The sequence below is a fragment of the Hemicordylus capensis genome, chromosome 5, assembly GCF_027244095.1.
Source record: "Hemicordylus capensis ecotype Gifberg chromosome 5, rHemCap1.1.pri, whole genome shotgun sequence".
Classification (NCBI taxonomy): domain Eukaryota; kingdom Metazoa; phylum Chordata; class Lepidosauria; order Squamata; family Cordylidae; genus Hemicordylus; species Hemicordylus capensis.
In genome coordinates this window covers 134,025,834-134,044,222 of record NC_069661.1, presented here as the reverse complement: position 1 = coordinate 134,044,222, position 18,389 = coordinate 134,025,834, and the positions used below count along the sequence as shown (strand labels likewise).

Below are 18,389 nucleotides of genomic sequence, written 5' to 3'. Positions count from 1 at the left end.
ACTTTCAGGCAAAGGCAGTCATCAGTCTGCTCTCTGCTGCAGTGCAGTACAATCCATATATTGGTCAGAACTAGTACTGCAGCCTTTCAGCACAGGTGACCTGAGGAACTAACAGGTGCATGGCTGGCCCTATTGCTCAGCTGAATGTGGTTAAAGGTGGGATTTTTGCTCCTGTAATGCACTGTTACTGCACCTGCCTGAGATTGGCAGAGACAATATGAAGCTCTCTATCAGCTTCCCTCACTTTTCCTTTTGTTCTCTTGGTTGATGTCTCCTTTCCTTCTGATGAGGGGCACAGGGAAAGTAAGGGGAAATTGCCTAACTTACAGAGATGCAGAGTACCACAAGTTCACTCTTTTGCCAAAGACTGGAGAAGAACTAGGAGGGAATATTCCCTGTTAGCAGATACAGGAATTGTAGTTTGAACTATGACTCCAGAATCCACTGAAAGAAGAATCCACTTCAGGATTTTCCTCCACCTTTTCCTCCTCCTCCTCCTCCTCCAAAGGAGAATGGCAATTTTTATTTGAAAGTGTGCAAAACTATTCTGTATTTTAAAATAATTCCATTAAACTATTATTTCTGAAATAGCAGAGTAGTAAGCTCTTAGAAAGGCAGCTAATGCAAATAGAATTCCAAGAATGGCAGAAAAAGGTTGGCAGAATGGCAGAAAAAACAACAACACAGCACATCATCATCATCATCATCATCATCGCATCAAATTAACTTGTTGCTGTCTAGACAACTGGCTAAGAAACCAAATATCAACTTTGGCAACCATTTAATAAAAGCACACAATAAATGGAAACAATATTCTTACCTGAGGTAGCACTGCTGGTCTTTGTCCTGCCAACCTCTGCAAGGAGCTGACCTGAGGAACTTTTATCGGCACTGCAGTAAAGGTTCCCAAATCCTGCCAGAAGAAAATCATTTACAGGATATTTAATGGTATCACCAAGAGCTCCTTACAAATGAAATCTTTCCCAACCATCTAATTTCTCACCGCAATATCTCTATACTCATTACACAAATTGGTGAACTGGATAGAGCATTGTTCTCGACCAGGGAGAACCACCTTTCACTCAGTCATGAAGCTCACAGTGGCTTTTGGCCAGTCACTGTCTCAGCCTAACTTATCCTCAAAGGTAAAATGGGGGGAAATTGCATGTATATCAACCTATGCTCCTTGGAGAAAGAATATGTGATAAATTGGATGTGGATGTTATGGTTTTATGGAACACGTTTGTTTTAAAGCTTGTTCATCACTTCAGGTACCTTCAAACAGTTTATGAATATTTTTATTGATTAATATTAATTAATCAATCAATTATACAAACACACACACACACACACACACTCCTTCCCCTGGAATAATGCATTCTGAATCTTTAGGTTATTTCACACAGAAATAATTCCAGGACATCTTTTTCTAAGAGACACACAGAGGCCTGGGAGTTTGCAAACAGGATTGTAAACAAGAATAACGATTTCCCTTTTTTAACAAGTGTGGTAAAGTTGCCAGAGAGAGTTATTCAATAATCATCTTATTTATTTATTTATCTATCATATTTGTATACCACCTGATATGTACATCTCTGCCCATTACTTAGGAGAAGTGTTTGTTTATTCACATGTAACAGTTTGTTCCACTTTCACTAGGTGTCAAGTACTCTTACTCTCTCTGGACAGATCACTCTCTCTGGCAACTTTACTGCAGTAGGTAAATAAATCACTAAAAATCAGTGGATTTTGAAATTTAAAAAACTCCTTCTGCCCAGCCATTCCCAAATTATGGGTTTTTTCTATTTTCCCATTAACCTCAATGTTAAAAATTTGTGCTTTACAGTTGGAAATCCAATAATGATACAATATCCAATATCCTTAGGAGTCCTAAAATCCAATTCCAATAATTATCAGATTGGATCAGATCATATGTGATATTTTCTGGGGTGCACAGGCCTACTATTTTGCATATGTGCTCTCCCACAAGGTAATAGTGGCCCATCTGCGAAAGAGATGCACAAAAGAAAAAGGGAAGGAAATGCACCCAAAGACATGTAAAGAGATGGTAAGAAAACACTTAGCTATTTTAAATATATATTATTTAAATCATCATCAATTTTATTATGGCCATTGGCCAGCAGAAATAGGAGTAACAAATATACTCAATACAAAGATCAATAAAACAATGCTAAAACACAATATAACAGAATACAATCACTCATAATAAATTACTTAAAAACAGTAGACAGCTCTCGCAATTAAGCACTTAATAGGGACCTTAACCTAATGGCAATATAGAAAAATTTAGCCACAATTGTTGTAATCCCGGGGCTTGAATCCGCGAGGCAGTAATATGTATAAAAGAGATATATTATTTAAATATTTCTCCAGGCTTGAATGGATTACATTCCCAGATTCTGAAGAAACTTGTAGATATGACCCAGAACCACAGTCTGTAGTATCTGAGAACTCCTGGAGAACAGGCGAGATCCTGGAAGATTATGGAAAAGCAAATGTCCTTATCATTTGTCCAAATTGCATTGCAGGTGTTCATGGTCTGGCAACCTACATTTTCAGGGCAGGGGAGCCCCTCCCTCTTCCTGGTCCACCAAGGCTACATCCCAGCAAGCTCTGTAGGGCATGTGTCACCAGACTGTGGACAAGGCATGAGCATATCACAAGAGTGGCAGCCAATGGCCACGATCTTGAAGGGGGCATCCCAGGCATGATCGTGCCTTTTCAGAATGGCCCGCCCGCCCTCAGCAGGGAAAGGGCATTTAAACCCCTTTAAAGGCCATGCCATGCAAGCTCTTCTGACAGTGATTGCACTCCTGCCCTCGTAAGAGCCCTGAAACAAAACTGTATCATGCAAGCACAATTTGGGGGGGGGAATCTTGGGGTGCACTATTTTCCTGTTACTCAGGAAAGGGAAGGGAACATGCTGATTTCCTAGGTAGGGATGTGTACATGAGGGAGGGCAACGGATCCTGGGGTCTGAACCACTGTGACCAAGGATGTTCTTGCGATGGCTCACCCCACCAAAGCAGTCCATGGAGACCAAAACACACTCTGGTCCCCATGATGGCTTGCTGCTAGGGGACTAGCACTCTCATGAAAGGGCCAGGCTACTGGGGAGGACCTTAAGCTCACCAAAGCCTTTGGTCTTCTGTCAGACTGCATTCTCATGAGTTGAGCTAATCCAACAAAGGGGCCCCCACTTATGTGGGGACCCCACTCTCTCCGGTTAATGATAGAACTTTTGCACAGGGACCTCCTCCTCTCCAGGAAAGCCTTTCACACACCCAAAAGAGATTTTGATGCTCCATGTGTCTGAGCATAGCCAGGTGGGCAGACTGGTGAAACATCAGGATCGGGGACAGATCTTTACTCTCATTCAGAATTCCAGGTTCAGACCAGCATTGCGCTGTATGCAGATCTGCCACCACAGAGAACTGTGGGAGGGGAGCCCCATTTTCCAACTACCCCGGGACAGGGTGGATGAATTGGCAAAGGGCACATGTTGAGCTTTTTTGAGGCAGTTGCCAAGATATGGAGAGCTGTTGGTGGGGTATCCTTCCCCATGGCTTGCTTATATAGAGCAACCTGGCTGGGTGGCATCTGCCATCTGGCCCCCATGGCCTGACACTCTCATGAGACAGTATCTGTGGGAGAAGGGGTTGTCGTCGCACATTATTAGTGATTCTGCCCAACACCGGTGTCTCCCCCGATGATTCTTCTTATGAGTTGTGAAGGGATATCCCCATGGCCGTACACTATCAAGAGTGAGCTCAGGAACAGCATCCATTGTCAAATATCTCCTTTCACTGGGGCAATGCTGATCCTGCTGCCCAGCCATTCTCATGAGTAAGCCTAGAGACTGCACATGTTCCCCCAAGGGGAAGGGGCTGCCTCCCTTCCCCAACATTATTGTACAAAAAAATAGACCTGAGGCATTCAATCATTCCTTGTTGGGGTTGCCTTTTAAACCCAACACTGGGTATCGCTGCCCTGCCATATGTTGCTGTCCTAGCACTCTAATGCGGTTGCCCTGCTTATGTTGTCACCTGGAGTGCATATGCTTGTGAACATGCATCGTTGTTGCTTCATTTTCTGAGACCAAAGTTCAATTGAGATAAATGTAAAGCCCTGCATTTGGATAAGGAGTATCAGATGCACAGGTATAGGATGGGGGAGACCTAGTTTGGTAGCATTACATGTGAAAAAGACCTAAAGTAGGTGTCTTCACAGAGAACCAGTAGAATATTGTCCAACTTTGTACCCAAGGCTCAAGTAGCAGGGTTCTGGCCAAAGGGCCAGGAAGTCCTTCTGCAAGGTTTAGCAAGGCTAGAAACAAGGATTACTCTCCTGGGACTAGAGAGCACGGCAGGAAGTACTGTTGTTCCAGTAAGGAATTGGGAACTCTAAGGGGTTTAAACAGCCTGTAGCTCAGACCCAGCGGATAGCCCATTAGTCCTGACAGCTGTGGAGGATTCCTTACCTGCTCCCGAATAGGTTTCCTACTCCCAAAGAACCTGTCTGCTGAGAGGCCTAGCTGAGCTGCCAGATGGATGCTCCTCCTCTGCTCCTGTAACTCCTTTCTGGCTCACCACCACCAGCATTCATAGCAGCTTGGCTACTCCCCTTCATTTGAGTCCTCTGGTGGCCTCATGGGGATTGGGGTTCTGAGAATCCTGGTCTGGGCTCATTGGGGCATCAGCCTGGGTCTCGCTTGCAGGTTCAGCTTCATAGGGTCATCGGCCAGGGGACTTGGTAGCACCTGCCAGTGTTTGGGGTTCCTCCACGGGCAGATACTCCTCCAGAGCATGCCCCCCCCCGTGGTATTGCCCTCCTCTAGGGGCTCCCTGGGCCTCACCTCTGCATCTTTCCCCTGGCCTGGCTCTAGGGAATTGACTCCCTTGTCTGTCTCGCTTGCTGGCTGCTTAGAGAAGGAGCCTGGGGGATAATGACAAATATGAGCCAGGAGTGTGATGCAAATGCTAAAAAGGCTAATGCAAACTTAGGCTGTATAGATCTGGGTTCTGTACTTCTAGACACAGAAGTATAGTGCCCAGATCATGAGAAGTAATCATTATACTCTATTCTGTGCTAATGTAGTGAACAGCCTTCCCTCCCTCTATAGGGTTAATAGGAAGTGAACCCCTGTCTTGACTGGCAGACTGGTAACCTCCAGGACTCGACCAATCAGTCCACCAGGTGGGTGCGACATGAGCTGCAAGTGGGAATTCTGGGAACAAGAAAGGAAGTCTTGGCAGAGAGTGTAGAGTAGCCTGAAGTCTATGCTGGGAGAATGGAGGACATGTAGCAATGGAGTTTGCTACAGCAGGATGGCTGTAGACCCTTGTAAGACAGTATTGCAGGAGGCTTGAGTCTCATCAGGAGTTTGGTGAGTTCAAGAACAGGAAGCCAGGGCTTGGGCTTCAATAGAATTTTGCATAGGAAAATAGTGTTTAGTCAGATTTTGTGTCAGAAATGTATAATTCTTTGTGTGTGGTGCTTTTCATTGTCCTAAATATCTGTTATTTGCAACTGAGTAACTAGGATTTCAAAGTATGCTGCCCCAGAATCATTGGGGGAACTTTTGAAGCATTTTTGTAACCAACTAAATATTTTTAAGTGTTTCTAAAAAGCTAAAAGCCTCAGACAGAACCAGTCTGTTTCTTTCTCTGTTCTTTTTACAAACCTCAGAGGGTTGGTTATTCACCCAGCAGGAGGAGGAGGATTTTCTCTAGTGCAAAACACGTCTCAATGAGAGCTTGGCCATATTAACAGTTAACTCCACATGCAGGCAGAAACCTGGGAGAGTAATTGATTCTATTCTTGCCTATTAGGAAGGGGGAGCAGATTTTTGTATTTGCCCAATACCCAGTTACAGAGAGACCTTGGACTAAAGCACTCAAACCAATGGTCCGGTTCGCTCCAAGTCTGAGAGTGCTTGGTGACAGCGATATTAATCTACCAGAACTTCTGGGTTTACCAGAGTCTTTTTCTTAGCTTTTCTGGGTTTGGAAAGTTAAGGATTTTTAATAATTCGCAGGCAACTTCTCTGAGCATGCTGTGGAAATGACTCATCGCTGATAGGAGTCATTTTTGAGCTAGATGACTGAGAAGGCTGCTTAGCTGGTTAAAACCAGTTCAGTCAGTTCATTCACTGACTGACCTGAGTCAGGAAAGGAAATTTACACACACCAATCTGTCACAGACCTCACTTGGAATATTGGTCTAATTCTCGACTCCACAATTTTAGAAGGAGATTGATAATCTGGATCAAGTTCAGAAGAGGGCAACCAAGATGGTGAAGGACCTGGAAACCGTCCTATGAAGAATGCTTGAAGGAGTGGAGTATGTTGAGTTTGGGGAACGGAAGACTATGGAGAGCTATGATAGCTATCTTCAAATATCTGAAGGGCTGTCATACTGAAGTACTGGATGTTCTCTGTTGTTCCTAAGAGCAGGACTAGGACCAATGGGTTGAAATTGCAAAGAAGCAGATTCAGACTAGACATTAGGAAGAATTTCTTAAGTTATCTTAAGTGTAAGTGTTGATTGACAGTGCGTCAGTCTTCCTTGTGCAGTGGCCAGCTCTTCTTCACTGAGGTTTTCCAACAGAGGAGCTATCTGTCAGGGATGCTGTAGAAGTTCCTGCACTGAGTAGGGAGTTGTAGAAGACCTCCAAGGTCCTTTCCACAGCTTCATTCCCTACATCAATATCATTTACATGTAGGAAATTGTGTGCCCCTTGCAGAGCATATCAATGTGAAGCTTGAATGTGTATGAGCCTTTCCCACTGTGTAGGGAAAACCTGGATTGTTGGAGGCTGTCCATGGCATTAAAGAGACAAAGAAGAGAGTAGTAAGGAGAGAGCAGGAGAGAGCCTCACAATGTTGTTGATTACAAATATGACAACTGTTGAGCTAATCACCTCTCAGATAGATTCCAGATGGTGTTGATTGGAGACTGTTGCTCTTCAAAATCTGAGCTTAAATATGGTGTCCCTCAAGGCTCTGTACGTTTTTCAATGCATTTAAAACATCTGCATGAAACCGCTGGGAGAGATCATCAGGGGATTTGGAGCTCGGTGTTGACACCCAGATCTACTTCTCCATGTCAACTTCTTCAGGAGTTGGCATATCCTCCCTAAATGCCTGCCTGGAAGCAGTAATGGGCTGGATGAGGGAGAATAAACTGAAGCTGAATCCAGATAAGACGGAGGTACTTATTGTGCGGGATCAGAACTCTAGAGACTGTTTTGATCTGCCTGTTCTAGATGGGGTCACACTTCCCCAAAAGGAACAGGTTCGCAGTCTGGGAGTACTTCTGGATTCACACCTCTCCCTGGTTTCTCAGGTTGGCAGTGGCCAAGGGTGCTGATACACCAGCTGCGCCTGTTTCTCAAGATCAATGGCCTCAAAACAGTGGTACATCTGTTGGTAACCTCCAGACTTGACTTCTGTAATGCGTTCTACATGGGGCAGCCTTTGTACGTAGTCCAAACTTCAATTGGTTCAGAACGTGGCAGCCAGGTTGTTCTCTGGGTCATCTCAGAGAGACCATCTTACTCCTTTACTGATGGAACTACACTGGCTGCCAATTGGTTTCCAGACAAAATACAAAGTGCTAGTTATAACTTATAAAGCCCTAAACGGCTTAGGCCCTGGGTATCTAAGTGAGCATCTTCTTCACTACGAGCCCCACCACCCACTGAGGTCATCTGAGGAGGTCTGTCTCCAGTTACCACCAATTCGTTTGGTGGCTGCACAGAGACGGGCCTTCTTGGTCGCTGCCCCGAGAATGTGGAATGTGCTCCCTGCTGAGATACGATCCTCCCCATCTCTGGCAATTTTCAAAAAACACCTGAAAACCCATCTTTTAGCCCAAGCTTTCTCAGCTTCCTAAATTTTTAGGTTTTAATCTCTGGCTTATTTTTAAATTGTTAAATTGTTTTAAGTTTTTTGTATATGTTTTTAACTGGTTTTATGCTATTGTTAACCACCCAGAGATGAAAGTTTGGGGCACTGTACAAATTTGATAAATAAATAAAATAACCTGAAACCCGGCATGTGTGATCCACCTGGTGAGTTCTATAAATGTGCATAATTTCAAAGTACTCTGATGAAAATTACCACAGATACAGCAAGTTTAAAAGTGCCAAAAATAAAACCCCATACTGACTTTTTTTTTGGCAACATTTTTAAATTTTTAGAAGGAGAAATATTTCTTTCAAATTTTGATGAAACACACTGATGTAACATACTCAGGCTTGTCTAGGAAGGGAATCCCTTCTTGATTTGCTGAAGTTTTGATCAGCAATTCCCAAGTTTGGATTTTCTGCCCCATTAAAGCCTATGGCTAGCAAGTGCTAGTGAAGTTATACAAAACATGAGCTATTTGACGATGAATCCAGATTGCTACCACATTTGCCAGTACTCTGGCATTGTCAGGAGAGCCAGGTAGTGGATTTTTATTTATTTATTTATTTGCAACTGCAATGCCTGATCCATTATGGTATGTTCCTCAGGGAATTGCGGGGAAGTGGGAATATGGAACTGACAGGTGGGTAAAGCCAGATGGGTAGTTAGTAGCAGTGTGGGGGAGAAACAGTGGCAATCTGTGGGTGCTTATAGAATAAATTTGAAAAGCTACGAACACAGAAAGACACAACCACTCTCACACACACATGCACACAAATTCACACACAAACAGAAAAACAAACACATGCATGCAGTCCACATGTACACAACAGGAACAATGAATGTGCATGCAACACAAACATGCATGCAAGACAAGCATAAAACACAAACACACACACCACACAAAAGAACACAAGAAACCTGAAAATTCATGTTCACACAAACATGTGCATTTGCACACAACACATGCACAAGCAGTCACACACACACAGTTGCACATGCACAAGCACACAACAGAACAAATGCACATGTGCATGAAAACACACATGTACATGTCTGCAGACACACACATACAGAGAAATACACACTATGTTCACAGAAACACAAAATGCAAACATGTATGAGCACATACATACACAGAAACAAGTGTACACATACAGAAATTAAGCACAAGCACACAACACAAAGACACATACATGATCCGTTAGTTCAAGTCCCTCCCTGTTCACAGCGTAAGTGATCTGAATAAGCCTGCCCAGGATGGCCTGCCCAAGACTGCAGGACCCCTCTTCTCCCTCTGCCCCTGCCTATCCTTTGTCTGTCAGGTAACCCTCAATCAACCAGCCTGCACTGCTCTACCTGACAAATGGCCAGCCTGCAGGCCACTCGTTAATTCTGAGGAAGATATGAGAGAGAGGCACAAATTGAGTTGCCAGGAACCAGAGGCAGCTGATCCTCATTTGGCACTCCATCCCTGGTTCATTAGAATACACCACCATTAGCGATATGTCTATTAAGGCATCAATCTAAGTTTCTAATTTCCTGGCTTGAACCAAAATGAGATAGCCTTAACTCTGATCTTAAACCAGCAGGTTTTTTGTAGTGGTTAGAGTGCTGGACTAGGACTGGGGAGACCCGAGTTCAAAACCCATCCAGCTGTGATACTAGCTGGGTGACTCTGGGCCAGTCACTTCTCTCTCAGACTAATCTACTTCACAGGGTTGTTGTGATGAGAAAGTTAAGTAAGTAGTACACCACTCTGGGCTCCTTGGAGGAGGAGTGGGATATAAAATGTAAAATAAAAATAAAAATAAAATAAATAAATATCAAGATAGGATATTTACCATGTGCCACAGCCCTAAGAGGAACACACAATTTCTTTCTCTAGTTTTGTAATCAGTCAGAATCATGGATGAATAATTACTTAAAATCTAAGTTACCAAAAACAGAAGTAGTTTATCAAAGCTACACTTTGTCTTCTGTCATGCTCCTCAGCATCACATTATTCTAATCTAACCAAGGGAACTTTCAACCCAATTAAGTGTCATAGTTGTAGCCATGAGTTTGTTCTATAAAAAACACAACAAAGTTTACCAAAAAACCCAAAAACAGTCCACAGTAAAAAGAAAAGGGGGTGAATGGAATGGAATGGTAGCAGAATGTGTTGCTGTACTGTTAAGTTCATTTCTTTTGGTATCTGTGTAACAGGAATTCTGATTATGATTTCCAATGAAGCTATCATTAGTCCTGTCACCTACTTTGTCAGAAAACATTGTCTATTTATTTCCCCAAAGAAATTCAGAGTATGCAGCTGCCTCTCACAAGAGAGGAAACAAATTATGGTATTCTTCAGTTATGAAATTTTTAGTGGCAAGGGTTTATCAGCCTTTTAATATTAAAGGCCTGTAGTTGAACTCCTATGCAGAGCCACATTTGCATATTAAGGTTTTTCTTATAATTTCACTTATCATTTTTACATTGGGTGGCTGGAAATGGGCAGAGAACAAAGAGTCCCTGCTGTCTGGGCAAAAAGGTCCACCAAGGGTGGATCTCTTATATTTAGCAGTGGGAATACAATTGTTCTCAATCCAGCATACTATCCCAGCATACTTCCCAATGACTGTTGCTGGTGTTTCCCTTGGGTTTATTTTTAGACTGCCAGTCCCTTAAAATAAAACATCATGAAATACAATTACAAATTCATTTGAAAAATGAATACATGCACCCAAGATTTCTCAATTTCCCCCCCCCTTTTCAGTTATTGTCCCTATCTGAACCTCTTAAACACTCTTTACATATCTCCAAAATGGGTGGGGGGGCAGAATTATATCCAATGTGTAGATCTGTACATGTATTGTTTTGCTTCCTGGATACTTTATTGCAATCCCATACACTCACACATACATGCCATCTCTGCAGCAATGTCACCCTCCCTCACCCTCAGTTTTGAGGAGGCCAGCTCCTCCTCCTCCTCCTCCTCAGCATCCACCCATTTATATCTTGCACCTCCTCCTTCAGCTGCTCACCTGCAAATAGGATCCTGGCTCGGCAGGCACACGGTGGGCACTGCAACCCAAATTGGTCCGCAGGTTGATGGGTGCCCTCTGTTGTGGTTTGGCACTGCAGCCTAGGCCACCGTTGAGATGCGCAGTCACCATGGCAATGGGGCCCTTGGTGGGAAGCACGGAAAGAGCCAGGCTCTGAGGGCTTGGGCCACCACCTCCTCCTCCAGGTTCTTTGAGGAGTGCTGGCACCACAGGCTTTTTGGCGCTGTTGGAGATGCTGTTGCCACTATTAATTGCACTGCTGTTGCTATTATTCCCTCCTGCAGTTCCCACGAGCACAGCGACAGAGCAGCTCCGCACCGCCAGCTTCTGCAAGAAAGAGAAGGAGGAAGAAAAGCAGCTCTTAGCCTTTCCACATTTTTCACATTCCACTTTCCACATTCAAGAAAACTCTTGAATTTTCTCTGAAATGCTTATGAGGGTCTATTCCTTTTGCACAGCAGCTAGCTTTCTGAAAATTATGCTCCGCTCCACCCCACCCAGTATGACCCTCATTCAGAAGAAGAAACTTAAGAAAAACCAATAGCAGTCAAACAGCATTGATGGGGACAGAAAGCACAGAGATTTATTGGAATGTTGTTTGCTTTCAATAAAAGGGCAAGTGAATCACTCCACAAGCAGCTGACATCTATCTAATTCTATAACCAAGTTTATGAACAAAATTACATTTTTTCAAGACCTGTATTTTAGAACAGCTCCAAAATATATCTCTTTTGTACTACCACATCTCCATCACTTATCTCGATATGTAGGGTAAATACAGGTCAATCTGTGTGGGGGTTAAATACCACCTAAATAACAATTTATAGTAAATTCCTGTAGGTTGGAGCTATAGGTAAGTTTGGACACTTCCACAATCTAACCCATATCTCTTCCAATAATCAGCAGTCCACTTACACAGATACCTCACTATGGACAAATCCATAGAAATCAACAATTTACACAATGTTCATAGTTGCTCTTTTCCTTGATCTATTAAAAGTTCAAATAATGACACCTCCCTCATCCCCTGTTGCCCATATAATACAGTCTGAATAAAATGTTGCATTTGCAAATTGTGAAACAAAGCTATTCTGTGATGAATTTTCTGTATTATCTCATTATAGGTTAACATCATTCCATTGTGAATTAAATCTTTAATTTTAGTTCAATTATTGTCCTTCCATAACTGAATATCCCCTATTAGAGTTATGCTGTCGAATTCTTTATTGTAATAAAAATCATCAAAAGAGGCATTTTGGGGAATAGTTTTCTCTCAAGCTTTAATCAATTGCAATAAATGGATTATTAGTTAAAAATCATTGTCATCTTTAAAGAATGCCAAATGTAATGGAACCAACACTGCTTCTTGTCAACACAACTGCTTTGTTTCTTAAAAACCACACTGAAGATAACCTAAAAAAGCAGCTTGATGGTATATTTTAAGATCTGGGACTGTGAAACCTCCCTTTTCACAAGATCTATAAAACATACTTTGAAACTCTTGGTTTCCCCCCCCCCCTTTGAGTGGATAAAATTATGTATTACCTTTTAACATTTGTTTTACAAGTACTAGCGATGTGCACGAAGTGTTTCAGTGCCTCTAATTAGAGGCGCCAAAATGATTCAAGTTCCTCCAGCCAGCGTTTCAACGGGGGGGAGCAGGTGCTTTAAATGGAGAGAGCAGGTCTTGCCTGTCCCTCTGTCAATCCTCCGCCACCCCCTGACACTCCAGCACAGCGCTGTGCAGGGACCTCCTGTTTGGGAACAGGAAGTTCCATGTTCCTAGCATCCCAAATGCAGCATCCCAGCATTTACATGTCAGTGTCACACAAGTGACATCTGTGCGTGCGTGGATGCCATCTTGAGTGCTCAGCAGGAAGTCCCCACACTGTGTTTCTTGTAAGAACAGACAGTGGGGCTGTTTGTTATGGGACAGCGCCGCACTGGGGTGGCAGCGGGTGGTGGCAGAGTGACGGAGGGGCAGGTAAGACTTGCCTGCCTCCATTTAAAGCACCAACTCACAGCCAAGAAACACTTCAGGCACATCCCTAACAAGTACCATTGATAAAATACGTGGGAGTACACTCATCTTAAGTGTGGCTATTTGATCAATCCAAGATACATGTGGTTGATCCCATCCTTCCATATCAATTTGCCCTTCTTGAAGCAATTTGTTATGATTAAAGGATATTAAATTCTCAATTATTTGAGTCATCTAAACCCTGAAATACTGTATCTAATAGGGATGTGCCCAAATGTTATTTGGTGCCGGTGGTACTTTAAGGGCGGGGGGTGTACTCACCCCTCCCGCCACATCTCCCCCGCCAGTGCTCTGTTATTTGAGGCAGCAGCGTTCCTCCCTCCCGCCCCATTTCCCTCATCGGCCAGAAGTGGCCAGAAGTAGTGACCATGCGTGTGCACACACCCATCTGCCATGCACGTGTACATGCAGTCACTACTTCCGGCCGATGAGGGAAATAGGGAGGCAGGGAGAAATGCTGCCGCCCCGAAGGGCTTAAAAATAACGGAGTGTCGGCAGGGGAAATGCAGTGGGAGGGGTGACTACACCCTCCCCCGCCCTTAAAGTACCACCCCTGCTGGCACCGAAACAGTGAACCCTGCTCCCAAGCTGAAACATTTCAGAGGCCTTTATAAATAATAATAAAAGGGCTCCAAAACGTTTTGGGCACAAGCCTAGTATCTAATCTCTGTACACCAGGGAATCTAACTTATGCCAACTGATTGTTAAGTGCTAAAGAATATTGATCCCAAACCATTCAGATTTACCTATTTATCTTATTATTTATTTCTTACATTTATATCCTGCTCTTCCTTCAAGGAGCCCAGAGCAGTGTACATGGTTACTTATGTTTGTCCTCACAACAACCCTGTGAGGTAGGTTAGGCTGAGAGATATGCGACAGGCCCAGACTCACCCAGTGAGTTTCATGGCTGAATGGGGATTTGAACTAGTCCAACACTCTAACCACTGCACCACAATGGCTCTCCTAAATGCTAAATCCAGATATTTTAGCACACTCTCCTAACTTGAAGATCAGTTTAAAAGATTACTCATGATTGTTACAGCTATATTATTAGCATATAGATTGATTCAATACTATTATTATTCCTTCTAAACCTTGAATATCTTGGTCCTCTCTAATAGCTTCTGAAACTGGCTCAATCGAGAAAGCAGAGAAGGAACCCCTGTCTCACTCCTCAAAGAATATTAAAGCTCTCAGATATGCATCCATTTATTATTTTTCTGCTTGTATCATTTTGATAAATCATACTGATCCACCTATGAATCTATTACTAAAAACAAATTGTTCAAGGCATCGCTTCAGATGGTTATACTCTATGCTGTCAAAAGCCTTCTTGGCATCTAAAACAGCATTAAAACTTGTATATCCAATCTATTAGGCAAACTTGACAAATTAATTAAATTTCTGTTGTAGATAATTTCTAATTCTTTATAAAGCCTGACTGGTCCTCATGTATGTTTATTATTTTTTATACTGCCTGATATGTGTACACCTCTAGGCAACGTACAAAATTTAAAATATTTAAAAGTCAACACAAATTAAAATACATGACAATAAAACAAAAGCATAACAGTTATTAAAACAAATTATTAAAATTATTATTTTATTTAAAATTATTTAAAATTATTATTTTAATTCAATTAAAAGCCTGTGAGAACAGGAATGTTTTGAAACATTCTTCCCGAAAACAGAGGAGACACTCTTATTTCAGCGGGGGAGCATATTCCAAAGCCCTGGGACAGCCACAGAGAACGTCTGGTTTTGTGTTGCCACCAAATGAGCTGGTGGCAACCATAACCGGACCTCTCCAGAAGATTATAACAGGCAGCAAGGTTTGTGACGAAGGAGGCGCTCTCTTAAATAGCCTGGATGCAAGCCTTTAAGGGCTTTATAGGTAACAACCAGCACTTTGTATTTCACCCGGAAACATATCAGCAGCCAGTGCAGTTCTTTTAAAACTGGAGTTATGTGGTCCCTTCGCATTGTCCCAGAGATCAATCTGGCTACAACTGTACCAATTGTAGTTTCTGGACTATGTACAAAGGCAGCCCCACACAGAGTGCATTACAGTAGTCAAGCCTGGAGGTTACCAGCATATGTACCACTGTTTTAAGGTCATTCACCTCTATAAACAGACGTCGCTGATGTATCAACCGAAGCTGATAAAAAGCACTCCTGGCCACTGTCTCAACCTGATAAATCAGGGAGAGCTTTGGGTCCAGGAGCACTCCCAAGCTATGTACCTGATCTTTCAAGGGAAGTGTAACCCCAAGGGAAGTGTAACCCCAACTAGTGATGTGCCCGGACCGGTCCGGAGGCCATTCTATAGGCCTCCGGACCGGTCCGGACATGGGCAGTTCGGGGTTCGAAGGGATTGGGGTGGGGGGTTCCATTAAGGGTGGGGGAGGGTTTACTTACCCCTCCCACCACTTTCCTCCCTCCGGAGCACATATTCTCTTTAGTAAACAGGGCGGCAGGATACCTCCCTGCCACCCCTTCCCCCGCTTGGCTGCAAAAGGCTGCAAGAAGCCTTTTGTGCATGCGCATGTCGAGCGCGCTTCATGTCTCCATGACTTGTGCACGTGTGTGTGGCCGCATGGGCATTCGTCGCAGAGACATGAAGTGCATGCACAACATGCGCACACATCGCGGAGACGTGAAGCGCGTGCGCAACGTGCACATGCGCAAAAGGCTTCTTGCATCCTTTTGCAGCCAAGCGGGGGAAGGGGCGGCAGGGAGGTATCCTGCTGCCCCGGTTACTAAAGAGAATATGCGTGCCGGAGGGGGGAAACTGATGGGAGGGGTAAGTAAACCCTCCCCCACCCTTAAAGGAACCCCCCACCCCAGTGCCGGACCACAGCTCTGTGGTCCCGTGCACACCCCTATCCACAACAGGCAGATCTAAACCATCTCTTGGGTCCTGCCCCCCACCCCTAGTCAGTACCTTTGTCTTAACTGGATTCGACTTCCGTTTGTTATCTCTCATCCAGCACATTACTGCCTCCAGGCAGGTATTTAGGAAAAATGTGGCATTTCCTGATGAAGCTGACATGGAGAAACAGATCTAGGTGTCATCAGCAAATTGATAACACCCTGAACCAAATCTCCTAATTATCTCTACCAGTGGTTTCATGTATATGTTAAAGAGCATTGGAGACAGTGTGGAGCCTTGTGGAACTTCACACTTTAGTTCTCGCTTAGCAGACTCCAAGCAACATCATCTGGAATCTACCAGAGAGGTAGGAACGGAACACTGAACAGTGGCACCCAATCCCCAGAGGTGCTCTTACCCCTGGCCTTTAGGGCCAAAGTCCAGGTCTCCCAAACTCCCTGGGGGCCTCCAAATCCTTTTTAGTCTGTCCGGGGCAGTGTGGTTGTGTTAAAAATACTGTGTGGGTGGGTGAGGGACCTTCAAAGGCCTTTAGGTCCAGGCTCCAACATTACCTAGGTGCATCTCTGCCAATCCCACCTCCCCTAGGTGATCCAGAAGAATGCCATGGTCAATGGTATTGAAAGCCACAGAGAGATCCAAAAGGATCAGCAGAGTCACACTCCCTCTGTCAATAGACAGTTGGAGATCATCCATCAGGCTGACCAAGGCAGTCTCAAGCCAACAGCCCACACAAAAGCCAGTTTGAAATGAGTTTAGATAATTTGCATCATCCAAAACTGCCTGGAGTTGAGAGGCCACCACCCACTCAAATCACCTTGCCCATGGAAGGTTAGAAAGAGGTCTGTAATTAACTAACTCCAAGGGATCCAGTGCAGCTTTCTTTGAAAGTGGTCTAAAAATAGCCTCCTTAGGAGAAGTATTTATAATATTTACCAGAGCCTCTCTGATAATATAATTATCAGATGAGATAAGCCAAGTTGGGCAAAGAGAACAGGTTGTGGGACGTACAGTCTGAAGCAGTTTGTTCATTTCCTCAGGAGTCTCAAATTGAAAATGATACAATCTAATCTCATAAGAGGAGTTGCTGGACACCTCCACAGTAGACTCTGCAGTAACTGTGGAATCAAGCTCAGCCTGAATATGAGCCTATAATCCTCTGCAAACTTGTTTGAGATGCTAAAATGGTTGACTATATATTGAAATTGATCTCAATTTTCAATTGGTTTCAATAAGCTTAATTGCCTAGGATCCTTAACCAGTTCCTGTATTACTACAGTTTTTGCTTCTGAATACGTTTGCAGGAATTATGCTCCATCATAATTCCTGCAAACGTATTCAGAAGCAAAAACTGTAGTAATACAGGAACTGGTTAATCTTCCTGATAATACTTATAAATCAGTCATCCTAAAACCTTTGGTTTAAGATGAGAGTTAAGGGCTTCACATTTTTATTTGTGCTCTAAAAAGCATGGAAATTGCAAGTTGAGATGCCCATCTGAAATTCCATGCCATATAAGGTGTAAAGACTTTGTACAGTTTTGTGTATAATATTAACTTTACGAATGAGGCCATGGAGCCACACTTTGCCGTGGTCTTTCAGCTGGATCCTTGGGAGGGATGCATTCAGGCAGAAATTTAACAGTTGCAGCTCTCCCAATTGCCTCCTAGAGATGGCCCTGGGGCGTAACTATAATAGGGCAAGAGGAGACAGTTGTCTGGGGGCCCACTGCCTTGGGTGGGGGCAGAGGCAAGTCACATGACTCCCCCAGCTGCGCACCCGCCTGGGCTTCCTTCAGTTGTATTCCTCCTCTAAAACTGATGTGAGTGTTAAGACCTGGAGCTACCCAAACAGCATGTCTTTCTCTAGTACCATAAATGACTTGCAGCGTCCACAATTTACAAAACCTTTTAAAAAATAATTTAGGATGATGTTCTATTGTGACACATTGGGATTAGATAGATAGATAGATAGAGAGATATGCTTTTTGTTACCACTATTCAGCCTCATTTAAGATTTCTTTACTTCATGAGCTGAGCTCAGTGATGGGGGGGGCGCGGCATTTTAAAATTTTGTCTCTGGGCCCACTCCAACCTTGCTACGCCCCTGGCCCTGGTGTATTTTTGCTTGATGCATCTTTAAAAAGTAGGTTCTCCAAAATGCCACCTATACAGTAAGAGTTAAACCAGAAATCCAATAGTTCAATTCAGGTACAATCAGTTCCTAAGGATACATCTGATGAATTCCTGTCTGATGCATCTCTGTCAGGCAGAGTTCTTCCCCCAAATGCTGTGTACAATTGTAAATGTCCATGCAGACATTCAAGGAACATATCAGTTTCAAATATTACTCCTCTAGGAGGCCTTTCTCCTCATGACCATCAGGCTGCTGTCATTTGTAAGGGTTTTCTTGGTCCTTAGCCTGAAGAGGAGGAAGGAAAGTTTGTTAGGCTGGAACATTTCCTGACTTAGTGCACT

The 18,389-nt window shown here is 43.6% G+C and overlaps 1 protein-coding gene across 7 annotated transcripts in view; it reads right to left on the bottom strand.

Moving 5' to 3' along the window:
• PHF21B (PHD finger protein 21B) overlaps window positions 1–18,389 on the bottom strand; it is a 201,616-nt gene that overhangs the window by 80,096 nt on the left and 103,131 nt on the right. For all 7 annotated transcript variants that reach the window (XM_053255331.1, XM_053255332.1, XM_053255334.1 and 4 more), the window contains 2 exons: window positions 10,958–11,305; window positions 821–913 (listed from right to left, as the gene is read on the bottom strand). In XM_053255331.1, coding sequence (XP_053111306.1) covers window positions 821–913; window positions 10,958–11,305 — 441 coding nt within the window. The remainder of the gene's footprint in view (window positions 1–820; window positions 914–10,957; window positions 11,306–18,389) is intronic.